Source organism: Leptosomus discolor, chromosome 1 (assembly GCF_034619465.1).
Source record: "Leptosomus discolor isolate bLepDis1 chromosome 1, bLepDis1.hap2, whole genome shotgun sequence".
Lineage (NCBI taxonomy): Eukaryota > Metazoa > Chordata > Aves > Leptosomiformes > Leptosomidae > Leptosomus > Leptosomus discolor.
In genome coordinates, this window is record NC_141391.1 from 181,932,809 (window position 1) to 181,959,376 (window position 26,568).

At 40.9% G+C, this 26,568-nt stretch overlaps 1 protein-coding gene across 4 annotated transcripts; it reads right to left on the minus strand.

Moving 5' to 3' along the window:
- Positions 1–13,530: 13,530 nt before the first annotated feature.
- On the minus strand, positions 13,531–26,199 carry RXYLT1 (ribitol xylosyltransferase 1). Of its 4 annotated transcripts, none has more exons than XM_086472304.1 (6): positions 26,055–26,199; positions 25,294–25,464; positions 24,155–24,257; positions 17,936–18,250; positions 15,608–15,778; positions 13,531–14,480 (listed from the first exon to the last, which is right to left on the minus strand). In XM_086472304.1, exons 1-6 carry the CDS (start codon positions 26,197–26,199, stop codon positions 14,063–14,065), a joined length of 1,323 nt encoding a protein of 440 aa, XP_086328430.1. In that variant the 3' UTR covers positions 13,531–14,062. The 4 variants fall into 4 exon arrangements, with proteins under 4 accessions (XP_086328430.1, XP_086328423.1, XP_086328438.1 ...); XM_086472297.1 differs by having other exon boundaries at positions 25,294–25,488; XM_086472312.1 differs by having other exon boundaries at positions 26,049–26,199.
- Positions 26,200–26,568: the final 369 nt, after the last annotated feature.

Here is a 26,568-nt window from a genome sequence, read left to right on the forward strand (position 1 = left end):
GCTCCTCCTGCTCTCTCCCCTGTCCTGCTGAGAGGCTGTGTGGGTGCTTAGCTGCTGGCCATGCTCAAGCCACAACAACTGTCCAAGTCTGTGGTTCTCTTTATGTAGATGTATCAGGCAGTGCTGACAAGTACTTACCTGAGATATGGTTTCACCGTTAGATGTTTGCAGAGCTCAGCATTTTGTGATATCCCTCGTCCCATCCTTGTGCATCATGTAGCCTCTGAAGAATTATAGTTAGCAGGATTGCCGGGATGATCAAAAGTATCTTGTCCACTAGTGGTCCATCTTGTACCACAGTCTACTGCCCATGCCCCCATTACAATCTGTAATCAGAAATCGCTTTATATTTAATAGGTTAAATGACTTGCCACCTGGTCAGTTGATTGTATGTTTTATTGATTTGTTGAGCTGATTAGATTTCAACTACGGTTCACATCCAGATGGATTTCGACAGTTCTTCACAGTGCATCTGCTGCAAATATGTATAGGGGATCATAAATGAGTACAGAGTTATTTACGATGCTTCATCACAAAATCAATAGCCAGTCATAAGATATTGATGAATTGTTATTTATTGTGATCCAAGGCATTTCCAAAAGAGGGTGGTTTGCTGTTATTTTTGCTGGTTACATCAAAGTCTACAACAGAGTTGCAAAAGGATCCACATGCTGAGGTAGTTGCTAGATCTTTTCTTTTTCCCTTATCTGGGAATTTGTTTTCTCTGAGAAGTTCTACATATGGTAGAGAGCTCACCTTATCATTTTGCTGTATCTGATGTTGGACAACTCATCAGCCAAAGTGGTGACTGCTTTGCACAGATTGGAATGATTGGAATGACCAAACTCAGAATGGATGTAAAAATCTCACTGATCGAATAAAATGTCTTCTCCTAAAATGGTGTCAATAACCACTGTTGCAGTGTAAAGCTCATGCAAAAGTTGTAGACATCAGAAGTTCCAGGTACTGCTCTGCCTTAAAAATTAGTATAAACAGACAACATTTCATGTCATTGACTCAAATTGGTTCAGCTAATATTTTTGAAATGGCTCTATTCTTATCCTTACTTTAATCATCACCATCATCAGTGGTGGTGAGGCCCAGAAAGCAAAATATTGTCTCTTCGAAGCTTATGTTTGCTGTATGTCAGATGATATACAGTTTCCCGAAGTATTTGCAATATTTTGCATACATAACTGTTATTAGTCTTGACAACAGAATCATGAACTAGAATATTGTAAAAATGACAGACCATCCCTTCCAGGCTTTCCAACAACTGTCTCTTCTTCCTCTGAAAGATCTCAGGTGATGAGGAAAATCCAAACAGCAGGCAACTGAATCTCTCAGATAAAATGATTATCAATAAGAAATATCTGCCAAAACCCAAAGTTTGGCATTGAGCTTGCTGGGAGCTTTGGCATTTTCCAGCCAGTGCAGTTGGATCTTATTTGGGTTAACAAATACACTTCATATGACATTGAGGTCCTGGAGCGGGTCCAGAGAAGGGCAACAAAGCTGGTGAAGGGTCTGGAAAACAGGTCTTATGAGGAACTCCTGAAGCAACTGGGATTGTTTAGCCTAATGAAGAGAAGGCTGAGAGGAGACCTTATTGCTCTCTACAACTACCTAAAAGGAAGTTATAGTGAGGCTGGTGTTGGTCTCTTGTCACAAGTAACTAATGACGGGACAAGAGGTAATGGCCTCAGCTGCACCAGGGCAGATTTAGATTGGATATTAGGAAAAAATTATTTACTGAAGGAGTGGTTAGACATTGGAACAGGCTGCCCAGGGAGGTAGTGGAGTCACCACCCCTGGAGGTGTTCAAAAGACATATAGATGTGATGCTTAGGGACGTGGTTTAGTGGTGGGCTTGGTAGTGTTAGGTTAACAGTTGGACTTGATGATCTTAAAGGTCTTTTCCAACCAAAATGATTCTATGATTCTATGATATTTTTCTTGAGCTCCAAGTCATCAGTGCAGATGGCATGTGCCATCCAGAAGGTTCACTACTGAATCAGTAACTCCCTCATGGACCATTACTAAGAGTTGTTTGTGGACAGCCTTCCCCAAGGGAAACGGAATTATAGGGTACTGAGAATCTGAAAGGTGACCCAGAACTTCAATGTGTGACCAGGCCTCCTTCTTCACTTCCACTGCAGCTCAGCAGGGATGATGTGTGGTCTTTGCCTGCACACATAGCATCTTTTATTACAGCTGCTTGTTCAACATCTTGATGATCTGCAGAAGCATCTTATCATGCGCCGAAAATTTCTTGTCAGTAGGACAGAGATTAAATTGAAAACCAAAATAGATTTATGCAACTTCTCAGTCATGACTTCTGTTCCTCTGTCAGTCTTGAAGGAGACTGAAGTGTCTCAGTGTCCAAGGACCAATGACTTGGCTGAGGTGTCTTTGCCGGGTCTAATCGTAGGAAGGTGACGGCAGAAGTTAGCTCTGGACTGTGAAACTGGCCTTAGGGACACTGGCTCACTTTTGTGACTTCTGCTCCATGGGACATTCTTAGAAGGCATTAATTATGGGCGTGTCTAATGACATATCAACACCAGGTGCATGCAGTGATTTAGGATATTTTTGCCTACCTGTACTTGTCTGGTTCTTTTCAAGATGGGTTATTATCAGGATGGTGTTTGGTGTTTCTTTAATGACCAGCACTGGGCAGCAACATAAATATTGCCTATAGGATTACTGGGACCCCACAGCATCTCTTGTTACATCCTCACATTCTTGACTTGCATAGTCATTGCAATTACTGCAAGTGTCAAATTAGTGTATTGTAACAGACATCATTTCAGTATGCCAATGATGTTGCAATATTGTGTTAAAGAGCGATATGCTGAAAGTTTTGCACAGAATCCTCCTCTAATCCTTCTGAAGTTAAGGTAGAAGATAATTCAGGAGGAGATAAAATATTTATTCAAACTTTTAAATTAAAATATTATAAAAATTTGCTTCTTTAATCATCAAAATTAAAGAGAGCATTACAGTTTAGCCTGTAGTCTTATCAGACACATTGCTCTTCTGTTTTGCTCTTTAGGGGCTGGTCCTCATGTAAAATGTTCAAACTTTGGTTTCTAGTTCATCCAGTCATCAACAGCCTTGAAAATGAATGATCCCAGACCTTGCTTCCGCAAAACTGCAGTGGCAGAACTTATCACCACTGCCAGAACCCCTGTAGCTCTGTGGTTGCCTTCAGTGCTCCTGATTTGACTCTGCTTCTGCCACCATGCCATGCATTTATTGTTTCAATAAAACCCACCTGCTCAGAGATTTCAGCTCCCTCCAGAGCCTATGTATCTAGCTTTCAGCAAGCCCAGCATAGAAGGTCAAGCGTGTCTAGGATAAACTGGGAAAAAATCTACCGAAATCCTCAGTGCCTCAGTTGCTGGCAGTCTTTCATCTCTGACAAGAGTGCACTTACTTACACTGCGTGTTGAGTCACTTCACTGGTGACTATTGAAACAGCAGCCTCTGGGATATGCACTTAATGTGGGCAGTAAAAGTATCACCCTGCCAAGTTTCTTAGAGAGGGAAGTGGGCAGTGAGAGACCCAGTAGGTCTTGGGCAGTGCTTGAAGGTATTTGAAGCAGACCTTGCTACTTCTGACCCAGTCCTCATTTCTCCCATGCTGTTGGAGCCTCAGGTTTCTGTCCTTCTGCCGCTCCTTCAGTCTTGTCCCCTAGTCCCATCCATGTGGAAGCAAGCTACAAACCACTACTGATAAGGTCACCAGAAGTCAGACTGCTATTTGATTGTGGGTGATGAGAAAACATGAAGGTGAAAACTTCATATTTCTTTTGTTGCAGTTGCATTTGTTTCTTAGAAACTTGAATATTTCTTTGTCAAGTGTTGCTGCAAGTTCATAAAATGTACAGTGAGTGTATTTCTCTCTCTCTCTTTTCTGCCTACTGAACTGCTGCAAGTCAGCCGTTTGCATTTTGCTGTCTAACACACTCTTCACATGAACATTACGCTATGCTCGCTACATTAAGCAGCTGAGAAATCATTAACAAAGTTTTTTGAAAGATTTATACTTCTCACACTGAGATTAGGTATATCAAAGTGATGTATGGTCATTCCAAGACTCTGGATCATAACAAAATAATGGCTCCCTTCAGTATTATCTTTTACCTCTATTTGTAGCAGGACAGCTGAGATCACGAATAGTCTTTAGGGGGGTGACTACACCATATGACTTTGCAGTCTGAGGAACCGAAATTAGCCAAAGCCCTGAAGGAGAAGAGCTGCCTCTAATGAAAGATCAGAGCAATCAAGACACCGGAGAATAGGGTGTTACTGGCAGGTTGTGAATTCAACAGGGAAAAGCTATGATCCTTTGATAAAACAATTTAATGTTGCATGAAGGAGGTTCGATCAATAACTGAAGCACTCTAATTAAAGCCATCAGAGAAAAAGGGGGAGATTGGCAGTTGCTATATGCAGCAGAAATGTCATGCTGATTACAGGGCCAGAAGTGGGTTGAGTGTTTGATCTAAGTATTAAGCAGAAAAGCACTTATCTCCAGTTGTTAGCCCTGTTTAAGAAAAAATATTTTTAATGCATTTGTAAACCATATATAAAATCACATTCAGAGAATACAAACCAAGAGTAGAAGTTGCTGGGGTACTGATACAAGGCACACTCAAACTCCCAAAGTTTAAAAATGTATAGTTGTCTGACACAAGGATTGCGTATATGGATTTGCACAACAATCTGAATCCTCAGCCTACTGACCAAACACCAGCAGATCAGTACAGCTTCACAACAGATGCATCCACGGGAAGCAGGAGAGACATGGCTGTTCTACAAATAGGGAACCTGGCAGAGAAGGGGTTGTGGAGCTAGAGCTAAACTCAGGAGTTCATAAGTTGCTGTTTAGGTACAGTACTCCTGCTGCTCGCTTTCTTTCTAAAATATTTATAAGCTATTTTTTATTAACATCATTTAAGTTGATTCCACATTTACATTGCCATTGCGGGCACGTAGCAAGAACAGGAGCCAGTGGCAACCACGCTACCTGGGGGACTGCTGTGCATGTTGTGCTGCTGCTCCTCCTGAGCCCCTCTGAGAGGGTTGTGGACATACCACCACAGCTGGATGCCTGAGGTGCATCGCTTATAAACTTACAGCCCTGCACCGGTTTATGCCATACAGGCGTAGCGTCTCTCCTTCGTACCGGGCCAGAGGCACAGAGGTGTGCGGGGCTGGGTTTGGCCAGGACATCGAAGTGCCGTTACGCTTAGTGTTGCAGTGTTCAACTTAGGTGTGTGATCTCTGCCCTCGCACTGCGTTCTGCACCCAAGTCCCTACAAAAGCGAGTTGCCTTACAAGGAAGGGAGGTTGCAACAAGTGACGCAGAACTGCTGTTCATCTAATGGTTATCCTATGTGAAACACATGAACATCTGGAACAGAGACAGGAATTCAGGATGCCTGTCCTCTAGGTGGGTGCCATAACCAATACATGCATATTTGCTATCCCAGTGAATACTGGAAGGTTTTGTGAAGAGTGGGATGACTTTAAATGGAGATAGGCCAGCTCCAGTCTGTGCTGACACTTAGTGCATTTTTCATTCTAGGAGCTGGAACATGTGGGTTCAAGTTTTCACAGGTGGAGAAGGGAACTGAGCCCAAGTCTCACATGTCTTGGGGAAGTGCTCTCGCAGCCGAACGGCGACATGAAAGAACAGGCATAATCCCCTCCTTCTGAGGTGCTGCTTTCTGAACAAAACCAGTTGCTTTTCCTTTTTGAAGAATTCAACCCAAGAGGTGTGCATTAGGCATGCTGCGGGCATGTCTCATGGGCCCCGAGGGAAACAAACATGAGAAAACATGGCCTGAGGAGTAACACATGGCTGGAGATAAACATGGAGTCATTCAGCCCTGACCAGACCAAGGAACTCAGGGGCATGTGGAGGCACGGAAGCTTATAGAGGAGTTTCCACTGATGAGAGTGCGGAGCTCTGGAGTAACCAGTAGGTTTTAAAACAACAGTTTAAACCAAGGGAGCATACATCAGCAGGGGGGCTGCGGGAGAGCCTAGCCTTCACTTTACATCATACTGCTCTTTGATGATGGAGGAAATAACAGCAAAATACTTACCACATAGACAAATTTTTTTAACAAAGTTGTATTTCATGTTTGTAAATGCTTTACTGAAAATTAGTGGCAAACAAGGTGATCTTGTGTCACCACAAACACTGGCAGCAGGGGGAACTCCTTTATTTATCCACATGTGGGGAATGTGCATTTGCAACTGAGAAACAAAAAAAGCAACAGTTTTAAGGACCACTTTGTGGTGTTTCACAGCTCACCAGCAGGCCAAGCACCATAGGCTGTCTAGCAGTAGTTCAAAGGATTGGTCCTTTGGACAGTTAATCTAAGCAGAACTGACCTGCCTGAGGTTTTACACTGGATGTGAACATCCTCTGGGGAATTTGGCCCTTGGTAACTTACGTTGTGGGGAACTGAATTCAGATCTCAACAGTCATGAGTCAATGTCTAAGACTTTGGTGTCAAACATCATAAGCTGTGTTCAGGTATCTGTAGCTGCACGTGAAGTTTCATTCAGGGAATGAAGAGCATTCCTTACTGAAAAACGTAAAGCAAAGATGTTTCAAGTTAGTCCTCTTTTCTGCTCCTACAAACGTAATCCTTTTCATGAACTTCTAACACAGTCAAATATCCTAAACAACAGACTACAAGTGTTTAAGAAACAAGCACTAAGATGACGTAATATCCTACAGAGAGATGTTTTGGCAGCATGCTGTGTAACAGCAAGCTTTGCTAAGGCACAAATTCAGCAAAAACCTAATTGCATCTGCACTGAGATTGGGTACCTGGTAGAAAATCTCCACAGGGACAAGGAAATTATATCCCTACCAGATAGAAAGCAATTTGCTATAATCTGAAAATAACAATGTGAAAAGAGGGTCAGCTGGGCAAAATCAGTTCACAGGGAGAAAAAGGCAACGAAAAGAGACATAAAAGAAGAAACAATCAGAGTCTGATTAGACAGAGGAAGGAAGGAAAATGAGTACAACATGGCATAACTTGCAGATTCCTGCTGTATACTCATCACATGGTACATTGTCTTCAGTTTTAGCATTAGTAAGACTACTTAGTTTTCACTGTAAAACAATCATGACACTCTACAATCATCAGCAAAGGGTTGTATTGACAGAGATTGATAAATCACTATTAAATGAATAAACTGAACCCTCCAGCAATAAGGAATATGCAATTAACGGCTGCATACCAGAGAGCACACATCACTGGCTGTATTAAATACACACTAGCATTTGAAGGAAGTGTGAAGCACCATTCAAATTCCTACTGCAATTAATCAGTACATTCCATTTCCCCTTAGGGGAAACAGCTGTCCTTAATTCTCCATTTCCATATGCAGAGAGAATGACTATGGAGATCCATACTCAAAAAGAGAATCACGGAATCACACACAATGTTACGGGTTGGAAGGGACCTCGAAAGATCATCTAGTCCACCCCCCCTGCCAGAGCAGGACCACCTAGAGCGGGTCACACAGGAACGTGTGCAGATGGGTTTTGAATGTCTCCAGAGAAGGAGACTCAACAACCTCTCTGGGTAGCCTGTTCCAGGGCTCTGTCACCCTCAGAGTAAAGAAGTTTTTCCTTGAATCCATAAGCTGAAAGTCCACTGGGATGCGTTTGTAGAAATTAAGAGTAACTCTCTGGAATTCAAACTACCTACTTGCCACACACCCAATGGTAGCAAACAACAGAATATTGTTAAAATAAATCCTATATTTCTGATACAACTCTTTTTGTCTAAGGATATACAGAAATCTTTGTGCTACACCCGAAGCAGCAATTGCCTAATTTGTGTTATTTGCAAACAAAGTAATAAGGCTATCAAAATCTACTAAGTATTTTATCTTGAAGTTTAGTTCAGTTACTAAATTTGCTCATGGCTATTATAATAGTCTACACTTCCGTGAAATGGCACCTTTCCTAATATATGCATTGTTTTGCACATTTTGATGAATAAAAGGTTGCTAAATAGCAATAGAATCCTGTCCTAAATATGGGACATCTTCAAATTAATCTAGGAGCATTGCTTCTCCTGTAAGACTCGACATCAAGCAAGGTCCAAACATTGCTGCTATGTTCCACCATTACAGGGTAGATCTTACTGTTCAAATACTTAACTGATTCTAAAGTAGTGTGATTTTGATGAAACGTCATTCAACAGAAAACATGATTAGTATGTGAAAGAGAAAACAGAAGTGAAAAATAATCAGGTTTTGTGCTAAAGCCTGTTCTTTGGGTCTTTTGTGTTTCTTCAGACAGAGATGGTTTACTTGGCTTTTATAGCATAGGACTGTTTTCATGTCTCACACAAAATTTCAAGATTTATTATTCCCATCTTTTCACCATGACAAAAGTAGGTGTCAAAAGTAGGTTTTCCAAGTCAAAAGTAGGTGCAAAACCATTCAGACCTTCCCGGTGGTCATGTTTCTGAAACAGCAGCTGGGCAGTGGCAGTGGCTGTGTCCCTGCTCTGCCTCAGCTGCACCAAAGGCTTGAGTGCAAGTATCTCACGTTCCAGAGTATTTTACGTGTTAGCACCGTGGTCGCCTCACTGCTGACAAGAGTTGTCACAAACACTGAAAAGCAGTAAGTAAGCGGCCACAGAGGAAGATGTTTCAGCATCTCCTGTGTATGTATTACTTAAGGTGGATCTCTGCTCACGGCTAGGGACTACCCTTATTCGAAAGAAAAGAACTCCATTGCAGACGGGAAAACATGAAAAGAAAGAAATTGTTCATGTATAAACCTTGCATTTTGGGCCCTGAACAAAACTCCTTTGATATAGCAAACTTCAAAAGATGACATTTAACAGATTTATGCTGTTTGAATAACTTAATCTGAAAGAATCAGGCTAATTTCAGTCATTCGGAGATTCATTTTCCTTTATTTGTGGCCACCTGCACAACTTGCTGTCTTTCAATGGGCTGTGTCTTCAGCTGGATCTGAGTGAATAACTAATTTGTTTGATGCATTTATTTTGCATCTCATATCTTCTGAAAACACACATTTAATGGAAATTATGTATAATACTTTAGTTCTGTTCTGTTTGTTTTAAAAATGCAGCCCAAGCTACAAATTATATATTCCTGAAGATCAAAAAAATGAAGACCATAGGAATGGCAAATGCTGTCACCTGAAAACCAGAAATTTTGCACTGTCAGACGGGGCTGTGCAGAGTATCAACTGGGAAGCAATTCGAGGATACTTACCTAAAACTATTCTTCTACGGTTAAGCTGGTGTAAGACCAGCTGAGAGAATGAGTCATGTTATTTCATGGCATGCTTGACAAAACACACCTTGTGTTGTGGGGCTATGGATCAGAAACGTCTTGTATTCTGGTACAGCAGTGTTCACCGGGTTGCGCTCAGGTCCCAAGGGTGTTCAGAGAGGAACAGCAAAGCACGTGCTGCCAGGGCACTCTGCACAGTTAGGAGGCAAGAGTGTTACTGTAGGAATACCTGGCCAGCCTCTCAAAACTGGACAGTGGCTTTTGGGTACTGAGCTAGAGAAATCTTACAAGGTTCTCGATTTTCAAACCTGTAGAGGTTTTCTCTGAAGGCTGAGGCCTTTTTATGGGATCTTGAATCAGAAACACTTAAAATACTAGCAAAACTGAGAACACCAGGCCCTAGGGGACCAGTGTTACAGAGCCTGTTTGAAACTCTTTGCCTCACCATTTTACTGCCGTGTAGCTCCAGTTCTCAGACGCATTTTCTCTTAAACACTCAGAAATATACCAGAAATGCACGTAGCCATTCATCTTTTTCTCATTAGCATTCCTCTTGGCCCTCGGATTTCACCTCTAGTGCCTTTTCAGCTTTGACGTTCTAGAGTTACATGGACAGATTTTTAACACTCAAAGCAGTCCTCTGTGCTCAGATTAGTAGTAAAGATGTAAAAAGAATCTATACTTAGAAGATAAAAATACATATCCACTTATCGCTTTTTCTTGTTCAGGAGACACTGAAGAAATCCTGAAATTTGACCCAAAGAATTTAGGTATTGATCAGTAACATGAGCTTTTGCAAGCTGTTTCTTTATCAAGAGGATTGTCAGTCACAATTTATGGACTGGTGATTAGTAAGAAATCTATGTGATTCTTTGGAACTGCATAAGCTGCTGGGATGAGAAGGGTTTAGAACCTCCGTCACTTGTGCTGCACAGCATGGTTTTTATAGCATCACTGTGGACTGATCCCAGAAGGGCTTATTGTGCAAGCCATTTAACTTATCTTTGTGGACTCAGAAAGCAAAAAAAAAACCCCAACACAAGGACCTGGGATCCAATGTAAACTGTATGTCATCCTTTCAGGCACATTTTCATCAGGTCAGCTTGGTTTTGGTTTCTTGTGGTTTTTTTTTTTTTTTTTTTTTTTTGGCTGATTCATCAAACCCTTTGTGTAGGATTCACAGCACTGTATAAACATCAAACTCTTTCTTAGCTACTGGAAAATGGCAGTCCCAACATGCCTTGTAGCAATTTTCTTGGAAGCAGCAGTTTCCTAGGGCACGGCTGGAATTGCATTTGAAATACTTTTGTCCCTCCCAATGTGGGTCTTCATGAAAGCCAAAATAAGCATAATCTTGTTAAACTGCCATTCATGTCTCCCATCCCAGGAGGAAGAATTCCTGGAAATATTTTAGGACTCTATAGCATGGAATCCGCTTCTGAGTTTGCCCATTACTGACACACGAGGTTTGCCCAGAAGTAACAAGGTTTTATTTCCGTGGTTTTGCCAAGTGTTTTGGTGAGGGCAATACACCAAGACAGAAACTGGTGATTCCAGCACACAGCGATCCTCATTCATGTTTAGTAACTGCTGTGAGAAAGGCAGACATACAAAACTCTTACTTGTACCACTACTTACATAAGTTTCAGTCATTGAAAGACAGCATCTAAAAATACCAGAAAACCTAACAATTGAAATACGCTATCACAACTTCAGCGTCCAAGAATGGTAAGCAATCAGCAGCTGGATCCTTTGCAAGCCAGTTCCTTATCTACAGGATTACCAACAGTTATAAAGGCTGGTTATGTTTCTTTAGAAACATACTGCTCTCTAGAAGCCAATCTCTTTAAGCAGTTTACACCATGTGTTCACCGCCACTCTTAGTGGGTTCAGAATTACGTAGAAGGGACAGAGTTACACTAAATTGTGAGGAGCTAGATCTGTTTCTTCTTATAGCAAGGCAATCCATCTTAATTTATGAAGTCTTAATCAGCAGGAAATACCTCTGATAACGAAACTGGTAGAGTTACATATTCCTTGCACAAATCTAAGTATGATGCAAAATACTGCATAATTAACGATCTGTATAACATTAGATGTTGCAATTGGCACTCTTGACTCAAGACAGGGGTGGTTCTCTACAGAACTCCCTCTCCGATGGAGACAGCACGTGTGGTTAAGAGGCCTCAAGTCCTTGTTTTGTGCTCTGGAAAGCCATACTTCACCATCCCAGGCTTGAACGAGAGGGCTAACTGCAAAAGCAGAGCATGCCTTCTCTGTGTATTAAACTACTAAATTGATTTTTCACCTTCTCACTGACAGCAGATACTATCTACTCCTGCCTGGACATGTCATGCAGGGGATAAACTGTCTTTTAAACACTGGCTTACCTGCATCCCTTCTTTTAAACCAGTTTCTGCTAAGAAGACCTCCTCTCTGATTTCTTTCATAAGTTGGACAGTGGAATCAGGAAATAACTAAAATACTAGCAACCTGCCACCTAATCTGTCAGGAACCCTCCCTTGGCTTCAAGATGTTTTGCTCTCTTTGCTCCATTAGCACTGGAAACAGAACACAAGAAAAAACTTCCAGCACTAGTTCCTGTTGGACTGAAGGAGGTGAATTTGAAGTGTCAAAAATGGGTTAAACATCGATAAAACGCGAATTACTTCCCTTTGAACTCCAAGACCCGCAAGCAACTGTGCTGTGAAATTCTGGTAAAACTTTGGTGCGTGTCTTGGCCTTCCTTAGGATATAATTGCCACGAGTCTGGAAATTAACTCGGACGTTTACTTAGAAATGAACACACGAATAGCAACATGCTGCTTCTACTGATGACCAAGTAACACACTGAACTGTTTTTCAGACTTCCAACTTGCATACCATTAAAATGTTTTAGGAGCTGCAAGAATCTAGGCTGACTGGTAAAGACTTGTCTCTCTTAGCTTAGCTCTTTTTTGCAGTTCCTTGAAATCCTGCAGGAATGCTGAGCAATCTACAGGTTGGACAACACTGCTACGGATCATTGCTCTGCAGTTTTGTAGCTTGTGTGGACAGATTCTACTAGAGGGTAATGACAGCAATGACACTACACTACTGCTGATACTCAAGCTTCCTCTAACCCTCTAAGCACGGGGTGCTCCTGTGCAGATGGCTACTCCAGATTGTCAGTATGGAAAGTATGCAAATCTACTATCAATTTGGTCTAACAACGTCCACGTCTAAGCAGGGCTCATCAACTCAGTGCTGAGGGGTGATAACTGTACTTCCAGTCTCAGCTCAGCAGAGCGCGTTGGCATGGTACTGCAACTGTGTGATGCTTCAGGTAAAATGCGTGGATGGTAAGTCACAGCAAACTCATGTTAGATGTACAATTTAGATTATTTAGATTATTTGTTTTCTGAGAATATCTTCTAAACATACAGAATGCAAGCTCCTAAAAATCCAGGTGTATCTTATTCTAGATCTAGAGCAGCCACCGTGAATATCATCCATTGTCAGCAAACTAAAACCCAGTGATTTTATATTTTCTTGGGGGTTTTCTGTTTGTTTGTTTTATGGTTTTCTTTTGCCTTTTTTTTTTTTTTTTTTTTTACACAGAAGGGAGGCAAGAAAACTTCAAAAAACCACAGGAGTGCTCTTGTATGACACATATTCCAGAACCAGATAGTATCACTACACAAATTATTTAGCAGTACAGTTGCACTGGCTTTTGAATTCCTGCATCAGGACGAACCCACAGGGCACGCTGATATCTGAAGACAGAAAAGCGGCTGTTACACCACTTTCGGTATGCCAAGGTTGTGCGTGCAGTAACACCGCTCAGCTGAACACACTGAAGCAGAACAGCACACACGTTTCTGATGTACAAGAACAGTAACAGACCCTTTTGGCTACATTTAACAAAAACTGCGGAAACTTTGTTCTACATGCAGTATCACCAACATGCAGTATTATGCTTCTGCCATCTTTTGGAGCTGACAAGTTTCAGCAGATTTTGAGACATCAGATAAGCTACAAGCAGATTCATGTCTAAGGCCCAGCGTTCAGGATGTGCAGCTGTAACTGCAGGTCATGAATGCTCACGCAGCAGAACTTCAGAAAGTTATGTCCCAGGACTAAATGGAAATGGAAGAAAGAAATTTTGGTATCTGACATTAAAAGGGAAATATACTGCTATGAAATATTTCTAAGAAAGAGTTCTCCATTTTTACCTTGAAATACACATTTTTATTCCAGTGTTTAATTAGCTTTATGGCCACTTCCTTGGAAATGAAATGTCAATCAAGTAAACAATTCACATTTTCAAAACAAGCACTTGCCAGGATCTATCTTAAGGATTGTGCTAAACCTGGCAACTTTGCTATAATCACACTTTTCTTCTTTCCTCTACATAATAAATTACTCTGTACCATACAGCTTTCATTCTTCCCCCTCTTCAAACACAACTGTTGTACTCATGTTGGATTTTAACAAGTCCACACGCTCAAAGATATTCTCCTAAAAAGAAGTTTATCAGGTCACACACCAACATGGAAATTGTAAAAACAGTAATAACGCCAACAACCTGTCTGAAAATTGTTAAGGATGGAGGGCCAAACGTAGCTCTTGGCCAAGCTAGCGCAATTCTGTTGACTTCAAAAGGAATGCATCTGCCCTGTGAGATTTCTTTCGTATAAAAGCTTCCTTGGAAGGTTAATGGAAATTAAGCTTTCAGCCTATTCTAGATATTCAAAAGGGACGATTTATCCTTTATCACTGGGTAAAAATGAATTTTCCAAAGTATTAATGAATTTCTGTCTCATCCATGCTTTGAAGTTTTGGTACCATTCTACAAGCTTTTTTCTCCTTTGAATCTTTTCTTGTAAGCTCATTTTTTTTTCTTTCTCTAGAACAGCAGGAAGCTCTTTCCAGTTTTTAATAAAGATAAATGGAGCCCCCATGGTTTTTAATAATTGTAATGGAGCACTGTGGTACATTGATGAATTTCCGCAATCACCCGGTGTCATTACATCTTCTATAACAGGCAGAGATCCATATGAACAGGCTTCATAAATTCTATAGCATTCTGTGTTTATTCCCACTGGGCACAATGTCAAATCACTCTGCAGCAAGGCATCTTGATAGTCTTTGAAACTCTCATTTGTTTCTTGAGGCTGCCACCTAGGAAAGTAAAGGGGTTGAAAATTAACATTTTTCCCACGGGCACTGCCATGAAAAAACAGAGATACAGTTTAATTTTAATTATTTATAAAATGGAGAATTCTGTCAATGTAAGAATTTTATATTACCGACACAATCAATAGGCTTTTACTTTTAGTCTTAACTATTCTTAAACAGTCTTCTAAAAATTTATTGAAAATGTCACTGTCAAAAGTAGATTGTAACACCGTTTAGATATGGTCCTTTCAGGACCATAGGAAATGACCTTTAGGACCTAATTAGGAAATCATTAATACTTAGAAGTGTAAGAGGCAAACCTAAACGCCATTTTAAATCTTCTGCATGACTTTGATGACACGTATGTCAATTTACTTCATGGCACAGTTCACAAACAGACATACAGAGACACACTTGATGGACTTCTTAATGAATTTTTTTTTGGCCACAAATACTTTAAATCAGTAGAGGTTTGCTCTTCAAAAGTTAGATGTAAAGCAATCCATTAACCTGAACCCATCTGCCTGAAGTGCCTCAGAAAATCTGTGAGGTAAGACTTCAGGTCACAGATACAATCCATCTCCTGACATTCTTCATCAGGTTAGTTGAGGTCTTCCAATGCCTGCTATCAAATATTTTATAGATGTTGCTTGGCAAAATTAAGAAATACAATCAGAACCCTATTCCTGTTAGTCAAAAGATCTGTTCTACCTACTTGAAATAAATAAAAAAAAAAAGAGCCATTCTGTACAGATTAAATCCAGTTTCTTACATGGAACACAACAAAATATAGCCGCCCATTTCTTCTACTACGACAATACACACAAGGTGCAAGTCAAATATCTCTTTTCCTACCATAATCAAACACATAGAAGAAGAAAAAAAAAAGATGGTCTTTATATGTAGGAGATTTTTCTATGTACTTAAAAATCTGCTTTATGTAAAATAGAGCAACAGAAAGGCTGTTATGTTATGAAGACCCATATAAAGAGTCTCAGCAATGTTCTCTGTTTTAATTATGACTGAATACCTTTATTTGTACTATTTTTTAACACTCAAGAAAGGATTGGTAATAACAAACCAGGCAAACAAGTCTGAATATTTTCACGAAAGTGAAATCAAAGTCTTACTGTTCTCTGGCTGCAATCCAGCAAAGTTTGTCAAGCCCATCCTGCCTTAGAATTTCCATTAGCGTTTCTCTAGAAGAGTTCTTATAAACTGTTCCTAAGAAATTACATAGATATGATCTTGGATCACGTAGCATTGACCAGCTGGGTTCCACAACTGGAAAATTTCTGTAGCTGTAAAAACAATATATACATTATAGACAACTATATGTTTTATGTCAAAGAAAAAACATTTTGCACCATTTCATCTTTACTGCAGCAGATTCTAAGACTAAAACATCTATTAGCACAGACAGACCCAGAATCAAACCAGTGCGAGTCCTGTCCTAAAAGCTCGTCTTTATTCCTTTTGCCCCCACCATTCTCTTCAGAGACCTTCCAGAATACTTATGTCTTCTTTTGACATCAGAGATACCATATGGGGATGTTACAAACGTCCTTCAGAATCATGCTTTTTCAAAAGCAGCTGTTCTTGACGCAATCACTAGTTTTGACTGGGACGGCCAGGCTAATGGTAACTATGGAGTTTTTAAGTCTCAGCCACCTTAATCTCTGGGCATGCTGATCAACTGAAAATACCACTGGTAACCTCTCAAAGGAAAATCTCACTTTGACCTGGGTGGACTTCATGGATCTAATCTTTTGGCTACTAAGAAGCTTATTGTACAAGCTATTTAACTTGTCTTTTTGGACTCAATAAAACCAATGCAAAGTCCTGGGATCCAATGTATACTGTATGCCATCCTTTTAGACATGTTTTCACCACATCAGGCATTCTTCGTTTTTTGACTGATTCCTCAAATCTTACCTCACTTATCTCGGTCAGCATGACAGCCAGTCAAACACTGCTTCAACGGAAGGTCTGGCACTAACTTTTTCATTATATAAAGTCAGTATTTTTTCTGGAACAAATGGATGTTAAAAGAGTTTCTGCTTCTTTGCATTCTCAAATTAAGACAGATATTCCTTCTAACACTATTATTTTTGATGGATCACTGTTTTTGTACTTCCCTGTTGTTTCTCTTTGTGTAAGAAAGGCTATAGTCTGATCCCAATTCTTTACTGGTTTCAAAGGTAGTCTCTACATTATTTCAGTGATTTCTTCATTGCCATTAATGGTTCTGACAATGTATCCAATTTCTTTGCCTTCCCAAATTTTGATGGAACAGTCCTTTCCTGGTTCTTCCCCTGTGTGACAAATGTTAAATTCACTCACTTTCAGAAAACCCTGTTTTCTTCACGCCAAATATTTCTACGGGATTCTACATCTGTATTTTCCCTCCTCATCTGGTAAATCTGTAAAACACATTTGCATACCTGCAACCACAATTTTTACAACCATCGGTGTGCAAGGGCTGCAAAGCCCCATTCTGATACCTGATCTATATTCCTCCACCCAGCTTTGCACTCCAGTTTACTGTTGCAACTGTTGTCGCTTTCTGTTCTCTGTCACCTCAGTCTCTGCATCTCAGAATTCAACTTATTTTTGCTTAGAAACTTCCAATGCCATCAATTCTCTGATACCATCTAGGATTCAAATTTATTGTCTTTCAGTAACACTGTGAGCATGTTCAAGCTATGTATAAAAACTCCATACAGTCTGCCAACCGGCTCAATACAGGATATTGAATTCAATTTCAACAGGAGGTATGAAAAGAATCCAGTATTCTTTTTGTCTTGTATTACCATGATAAGCAGCTAAAACATTATTAACTCTGTTAATAAGGAGTAAAAATGTATCTAACTGAACTAAAGCTTCGTCTACTCCACATAAACAGTTTGAGCAGTAAGCATAACAAAAATGTTTTTGTGAGTAAGCAGTTAAGCCAGTTTACATTACTCTGATACTCGAGTATACTAATTCTGAATGGGAGGCATGCAATTGCCTTTTGAGAGTCATAACAGGGATTAAAAAAAGTACCACCAGTACCATCCCTTTCCTTTCCTAAACAAGCAGTAGTTGGAATGTAATTATATAAATATCTTTTAAATCCCCGTGTCACTGGTACATAGTACATCAGCAGTTGTGATAAATCTAAAGAGCAAATCTACTGAAGAAAAAAATAAACAAACAGAAAATCTCACCAAAACACAGGTTCATTTTTTTTAAAGCTCTCCAAAGCCTAGCATTCTTTTCCCATTATCGTCTTTATTGATAAATGCAATTTCCAAATATTCCAACAGTTGATTTGGAAAATCATTAATAGGATCATGTTCTACGATTTACTTACTATAATTGTTTTGGGTATCAGCAGTAACATTCAGATGTATTTTCCACACCTCACACATAACAATTAAGTTTCATTCGCAATCTGTCTCTATAGCACTTACGTGGCTACTCCTAAAGGCCACTGGAAAATATCTTCTTCATTTACCAATGCATAGTCATATGTAACAAAGAGCAGATTTACAAAGCCTCCGTTTCTTTTCAGGTATGGTTGAATCCATTCATTGTTGCACTGCTCATTTCCAAGCATCACAACCGCTACACGCTGTATTTTGTGAGTCTGAATTAACGTTTGTGCGTAATGCAACCACTGAGTGGCGTAAGTGATCTTTGCTTTTTCTCTTCCATTCAGAACTAGCACAACATTTTCAGCTTCAACTGAGAAGTAGCCAGGAACTACAGATGGACCAGTGACGAAGCTGTGAAAACCAAAATACAAACCGTAAACACGCTTAAGACAAATTATTGGCCTTAATCCTCTAAACATCCTTACTACACAGTCTATACTCCACAGATTTATTTTTTTTTTCTACAATAAAGTAAATGCAATATACTGCAAAGTAACTTGTGGAACTGCAACCATTTCTGTTGTTATTATCTACAGCTTAACACAGGAATAAAGCTGCCTTCATCTTTATTTAGGAAAAAGGTGATTTAGACTTAAATGAAAACGAGGTATTTTGTCAATAAATCAGATCTACTACTACATTCAGATCTACTACCACATTCAAACATCAAAGTGTAGGTAAATCAATCAACTTTAAAAAAAAGGTTGTACTTTGGTGTTCACTAAAGGTCAAACTTTTTCTTAATTCTAGTAATAACCAATGAGTACTGTATTAGAACAAGAGAGAGGCCCTCCCCAAAATCTCTAAGAGTATACTAAAACAGGTACTGTTATGAGGGACAGTTAGCTGGTCTGGCATACTACTTTTCTCTGAAATTTTGGTTAAGGTTAGACCAAAAAATCACTGCGTCATCTGATACTGAGTAGAATCTCTAACACAAGAGGTATCTATCTAAATATAAACATGTTGCTTGTGTGACCCAGGTCAAACTTGAGACACTGACACAAGCTAATAAGCACAAACGTTTTAGGTAGAAAATTGCATTTCTAGATCTTGCACAATGTATTTAACAGAGGAATTCCAATCATGCAGCGAAATAATTAAATCACTAATAATTTACAAGTATCTGACAACAGCCATTTATGAACCACAATGAGGCAAACCAGCGTTTCTCAGCTCCTGCTCTTCAGTTAACTGCTGTGTTAACAGACTATTGACTGAACTCAAAGGGTTGGTGATTACAGAGGGGGAAAAAAACCTAGCAATTTTTTTTTTCCCAAGAGTCAATTATGTGTTTGTTTTCTAGGTCTGCTGCACTACTACAGTTTTTCAGCTACCAGCAAAACTTAAGTTAGAATGAGCATGAGTTTTAACTAATTTAGAATAACCATGAGTTTTAACTCATCAAGCGCCGAGACTAACAGCTACTTTCAGTTCAAGTGTGCTTAGCACAGAGAAGAAAATTCACAGCAAAAGCTGTAAAAACTACTCCAGTGAGGTTAGCTGAAGCAGACTGACCTTAGGCAAGCATATTCTACACCTGAGTTAAGCCAACATGCTGCTGGCTTGGTGGAAGTGGCATATTTTGGAGCCTAGATTCATGAGACTCATGATTTGCAATCAAGACTAACAGATTAAATCTTTAATCCTATAGATTAAATGTAAATCATCTCAAGACTTAAAAGCTTAACAGACAACGAGAAAAGACTCCACTTGGTTTAACAGCCAGTGAGAATCACTGGACTCTTAAGAGAGAACACCTTGACCATCAGGATGCCTAAAACAGTGAATAGGATATATAGCCAATCCAGTGATCACCTTGTAAAAACAGATCTGGGGGGAAAGGGTTTTATCTATAGACACAGTGTTGTGAGGCTATCAACTTTACAGGAATAACAGGATGTACAGGTGAGGAAGCAATGACCTGTATGTAGGAAAATACAAAGTTTAACAGCATAAAACTACAGCGGGGAAAAAAGAAACACTACGGAAATCCCATACTTTAATAATAAAAACACAGTGCTAAGGTTGTACTATCAACTCCCAGTCAGAACAGAACAGGGATTGGGAAATACAAGGGAGATTACAGAAGCTGCAAAACTAAGGCAGTAGTACTAGGAGATTTTCACCACTCACATGAAGGCTAGATCATGGATGGTATGGGGAGATTACATTTTTTGGACTCAATAAATAACTTTCTTCCTATAAGTCCTTGTATTTCCTTACTAGTCTTAGAATCCATATGAAAAGGTGCTATTCCAGACTGGGTCTTCCAGACCTAATTCCAAATCTGTTAGTCAGACAGCCATTCTGTAACAGCAGTATGAGTAAGTTTAACACTGCAGCAGCAGAGAACACACCAAACACATCTACCATAGTATCCAGATACTTCATATGCAAAAAAGGAATTACTTCAAAATGAGAAAATCAAGAAAAGAACTCTGAAAGGAGTAGCCCAAATAACAAGACTCTTGCAAGCAGCTTTGTAGGCTTTTCAAAAAACACTGTATAAGAAGCCCAGGCATAGTGCATGCCTCAATCCAAAAAGGAAATGACACAGGCCCCTACCAACCCACATGGCTTAACAGAAAAGTAAGGGAGGCTGCAAAGGGCAACGGTCAGCATTGAAAACAATGAAAAGCTTGCCCAAAAAGGCAGACACCAAAGCTCATAAAATACTGCTCATGAAATGCAAACAGAAAATTAAGGCTAAAAGCAATTTGAAAAGTACCTTGTAAAAGGATGGTCTGGCTGAGAGGTAAAGGTTCTTTAAATATATTAAAGCCAAAAAACATTAAAAATATTCCAAAAAGACAACTACAGAACTGGAGGGACAACAGTTTAAAAAGAGTTTAAAATGGGAAGGCAAAGCCATAGCAGAAAAGATTCCTACTCATTCTCTTCAGCGAGAAATGTAAGGTAAAACACTGCAAGTGTTTTGTGCAAGTGTTTGAATGGAGGATTTGGACCTGGATGGCATTTACTTGAGAGTTCTGAAGGGACAAAACCATGAAACGGCAGAACTGCTAGCAAAGGTTTGCAGCTGTCATTACGAAGAGACATTGTGCCTGATGGGAAGGGGTCCTCCAGTGTCACTCCTGTCTACAAACAACACGAGAGGACTTTGGAGCAGACCAGTCAGTATGAATTCCCCCTCTGGAAGAGTCTATAATAAACAGTAAGATCACTGGATCTTATCAAAAGGTAAGGTCGCTGATCACATACATGGATAAACACTACTGGAAAGGAGTAATCCTGTCTCACTAACCTGATGGAGATCTGCGAGTGTGTCAGAAAGAATACAAATAAAGGGAATCCAGTAGACATAGTGTATTTGCATTTTCAAAAAGCTTCACCAAAGGCTATCAAAGGAAACTAAATTGCCACACGCTAACCTTGGTGGAACCTTTGGCGGGTAAAGAAATCTTTGCTGTTTAACTTTGTTCACCAGTACACCTTCATTCTGGCACGAATCAAGATGGTTGCAATTTGCGTAAGGAGGACAGGAGAACGCGACCTAAGAACTGAACAGCTGGAGTTAACAGGGACTGGGGGAGGCAGCACTGAATGTTTATAAAACAGAGAGGGTGTTACTCGCAGTGGAACAGAAATTTAGGAATGCTCTTACTTAATGGTAAAATACAAGACGTCTGGCACTCCCTGCTCTACAACATCCTCCTAGATGACAGGAGAGAAGGATGTGAATGACTTCAGGCCAATGAAAGTGCTAAACCCTGCTCTCCTACTTCTGGTATGAACGTGTCAACGTGTCACTAAAATCCACAGCTATGCAGCTCCTTCTCCACTCGTGCTTTTAAATAAATGTCCCTGCATTTCACGTAGAAGTTAATACTTTTAGTATTCTTTAGGCAACTTCTTTGGTAAAAACCTGAAGCCATCAAAATCTGCATTAAATATATGTATTCTCCATCATAAATATACAAAATGGGCTTATTCATGCAACTGTGTTCAAGTGATATTTTGGCATTTTTGTGTCTTTAGATTTGATATTCTTTAAAAACATTCATGACAGCTCTATGTTTTAACAATCATTAGACTTACCACAAAAAACTGCACAGCAGCACATATCCTCCAAATATGTCACCTCAGCTAGTTCCCTCTAGCCTCATCTAGTAATCAAATGGAGATAATTTACCTCAGCCAGGCAATGCAGAAGTCACCAATTCTAGAAAACCATATAACCAGATAGCAGCCAAAATCATGTACTAATTCTTCTTCACAAAAAAACCCAGAAAATAACATTTCCAATTTGAGTAAAAAATAGAACTTCAGCTATTTCACTTCAGTATCCTAATCATTAAATAACAGTTTTATTTTCATGTTTTCTGTACTTTGCACAAGTTCCTACCCATCTGTCAAATTTTAACCTCCGTTAACCAAACATTTATATTTTTATAGGATCTAGCATCCAAGTTGAAATTAAAATAAAGACTCTATTATCCCTGGTTCCTCTAAACATAACAAGAAGACATTTAAATGCTAGTATAGAAGCCTTTGTTTGAGACATGCATACCCTAAGGAATCATGTGAGGTTATTACTCACCTGAAACAGGCACACCAGAGAGAAAATAACCATAATCAGTCAAGTGACAGACTCATTAAGGGCAGCAAATTATTTTCATGTTACAAACATAAAAACCAAGGGTTGAAAAAAATCCTCACGTCCATACCAAGAAGACAATCTATCTCATAGGGTGTCATTGATTTCTATAGCTTCTGAGACTTTGATGCTGAAAACAAAAAAATTCTCTTCCCACCACGATAACACGACAGGCACTGGTACCTATTCAAAGAAAGTATTGTATCCTTTCTCCAAATTTCTGAGTGGAAAGCTCTAGTGCTCTGTCAAGGAGACTACAAAGATGCATTAGCATCATTTATAGTTGATTCCCCGACCTTGTAGCATCAGGTGATATCTGCAGACAAAAAATACAACTTTTTTTTTTTTTAAAGAGTACGTAATTTCATCTGTTTCCTTAGATGTAAGACAGAGTCTTTAATAACTGCCATGTTTAAATCAAGCCTATGTCTCTTTCTAGAAATCACTTACGAATGTGATGTAGGCATTACTGAAAAGATTCTATGGCCTGTACCATGTACATAGTCAGATACATCGATAAACAATTCCAAGTGACACAAAATTTTTGTGATCACTTAAAAAAACTCTTTCAATTCATCATCACATATTTACTTCAAACATTTCAACTAGAATCCCTCTTACAGTGTAAGGAAAAAACACCCTTCTGAAGCAACATGTTTTTCACAACTTAAATTCACTTAAGTGGGTGACTTAGGCTTTAAAAGAGAACTTTTTTAACAGATGGGTCCTGGCACAAGTGAGGATTTTGTAGGAGTACTACTACTGCAGACTGGCAAACTGGCCAAATATACAAACAATCCTTCAGCTTTCACTGAATCTTTACAGAAAGCCTTAAAAATGGTATTAAATAGACCTTAGAGAAAAGTTCTGTATCATTCACTAAATGATATAAAACATTTGACAATTGTCTTAAAACATGCATGATCACAGATCAAAATCCAGTTTTAAAGCAAACAAAGTTTCAAGTGTAATCTTCCTATACATACAAAATTTTGCTTTGCAAATCAAGTAGTTAACCAGATGCTAGGTCTCATTGATTGGTTTTGTTGTAAGTAGAAACAAGTTACGGTTTTGATACAATCCTATTCATGAATGAATGAGTGAAGTCCCTTTTCCCTGAATACAACAGAAACCAAACAGCAGGAGGCATTTTGCCTCACAACTCCACACTTCTTTCAGTCAACTATGAGCCCCAAACCCCCAGATGTTAAGACTTTTCTCAGGGCTGGATTGTCCCCCCTCCTGAGGTCTCTTGGCTGCCCTCCCTCTGCACTGGTAAGTCTTTCCACATTTCTTTCAAATACACAAATCTTCATAAAACAGCAGATGAAATTGCTCCCTAGTTTTCTATCTTTTTTAATAGCAACATGTTTGGGCTAGAGCTTGCTGGTTTTATCAAGTATGTGTTTCCATGAGTAAATGTAACTGTTCTTTGCGGCAATTGTGAATGAGAAGTTGTGTGCATGTTCCATAGTTATTAAAACACGACAAAAATTAAAGTATTTGCAACCGATGTTAAAATAACTGCAACTCTGAGATAGACAGAATAATGCACCTGTGCATCTTATCACGTTCTTTCCAATGCATCGTTTGTTAAAGCTACACAAGTGAAGTCAGTATCATGCAGCTAGTACCTGAAATATGTTTTTCCTGCTTTTTGGCTTCCTTGTCTCCACTGTGCAGTCACATCACCTGGCTCAAGCTGCCCTCCAAAAATATGCTGCCAAAGGTAAAGACCTACATAAATGAAGATATGATGGAGAATTTGAATGTATGGATCTTGTCTGCTTTACACTCCTAGCAAATAAAAGTATTTATGGGAAATGAAACAGCATAACAACGTAAGAACTTAGGAAAGAAATGTCAAAGCTTCTTATACAACCTGGGCACTGCTTCCCAAATTCCCTATGACTTCAAATGGAGATTAATTTTTCACACATTGGGGCATTTAAAAAGTTTCTTTGGCTGTCAAAATATCACTAGGTGAAGACACACTACACTACCACTTCTGTCAGCATCTCTTTCCAGTACACAGACCACTTAAAAATCAGCATTTTAAGGATAAGCATACTTATTTTAAGCTTTTGTGAAACACATTTAATTTTTGTGAAGGAATGCATCACCAAGTAATATACCAATGTGTCCTACAATGCTAATGGAAGTTCAACTGAAACTGGAAATTTTACATTTTCAAAAAAGCTAAAATAAGAACCATGATCTGTCTTCAGCAGTAGTTAAAGAGCTTGAGAGGGCCTTGGCCCCCAGTTAATGTAGAGAGGATACTCAGTGTCTTCTACAACAGAAGAATCTCCAAGTTCATCAGTGGCAGTAGTACTGCAGTACAGAAGACACCTTATTTCTCACCGTGCGATTCTTTATTTCACAACGTGTAAATGTGACAGAAAGAAATCCTCTGGTTTAGCCAAATAAGAGGCCTGTCCTTGTGTTGTACTGTAAGCTAGACTGAATTAAAAAAGTAACTGTGTTTCTCTGCCATTTGAGCCATTGCCTTTGACAGATGTGAAAAACAGCCTTGAAAAGAAACAACACAAAGCAACTGGAGTCCAACTAGTCTAACTACTCTTATATCGGTATTAAACGATATAATTCTTTAACTGTGAGTAACAGCCACCACTTCCTTAATGCTCTGCATGTACAGATATCCATATTACTTAACCACATACATAAATATTGGTAATTTAAGAAAAACAAACCAACAAAGTGTTATTCAGAAAGGTTAAGTGATTAACAGGCACTGATTACTTCTGCTTACCAATTGCTGCTTTGCCCCAGACCTGTACTCTAAGACTGGTTTCTTCTAGGCGAGATCTTGCATTTTTTATCATCTTAAGATTAGCTTCATATCTCTGCTGAGAAGCAACCAGTTCACTTTTCTCGTCCCCTTCCCACGGATTCCACTCTTCGTTTCCCAAAGCAACATGATCTAAGAAACCAAAAAAGCGTAATGCTACATAAAAACAACCAATTTACAGGTTTAGAAAGCTAATCAAATTTATTGAATTCAAGCAGCACCCGACAACCCTCAGGGGTGTGCCGGGCCGAGCACACCGCGGCCTGCCGGGCCGAGCACACCGCGGCCTCCCGCGCCGCCCCGGGCCGGGCACACGGTCGGGCACACCGCCGCCTCCCCCGCCGCCCCGGGCCGGTGCCTCACGAAGCACTGGCGAAATGGCCGCCGCCAGCGCTGGCCCGGCGGCCGGGGAGGATGTCCTCGGCCCCGGCCCTGCTCTCCCTCAGGGGCTGCCTCCGCGCCCCGCCCGCCGCGGAGCTCCCGAGCAGAGGCGCTGGGAGACGCCACGGTGCCCTCGGCCTGGCCCGGCCTTTCCAGGCCGGGGACAACAGGACGGGGAGGCGCCGCCGCTCCACCATGCCGGGGGCGCCGAGGCCTCTCTGGCGCAGGCAGGAGCTGACAAACCGCGTCGGCCGCGCGTTCAACCCGCCGCCCCTCGTCCCCGCAGCTGCGCCGCCGGTCGCTCGGCAGGCGGCTCGGAGCGGCCCCGCCGCCGCCCTCACCTCGCGGGCCGCGGCGGTCGCGGTGCGGCGGGCGGGAGGCGGCCGGGCGGCGAGGCCGGAGGAAGACGGTGTAGGCCGCGTAGAGAGAAAAGAGGCCGTAAGCGACGATCAAGGCGGAGCACAGCCGCTTGCGAGCGCCCCGCATCCCGCCCGGCGCGGGCGGAGGCCCCGGCGGGGGGCGCCGTGAGGCGGCGGCAGGAGCCGCGCCCGCTGGGGCGGGAGGGGCCTCCGCCCGCAGCCGTGGGCTGCGTCCCCTCTGAGGAGGCTTAGAGCGCCCCGAACCGTGACCTGCCTCTGCCCCAGCAGCCCCCGCCGAGCATTGCCCTTACAGCCTCAGGCGCACGGCGAAGGCACGAAGACGCTTGCTCCGTGGCGGCTCGGCGCCTGCAGCCGGGTGCTCCCGGCCTCGTCCTTCCCCGCCGGTGCTGGCGCGGCGCGTCCAGGCGGTGCCGGGGCCTCCTGGCTGCGGCTGCTGCCCCAGCGGCACGGAGGAGCAGGCGGCCGCGGTGCGCTC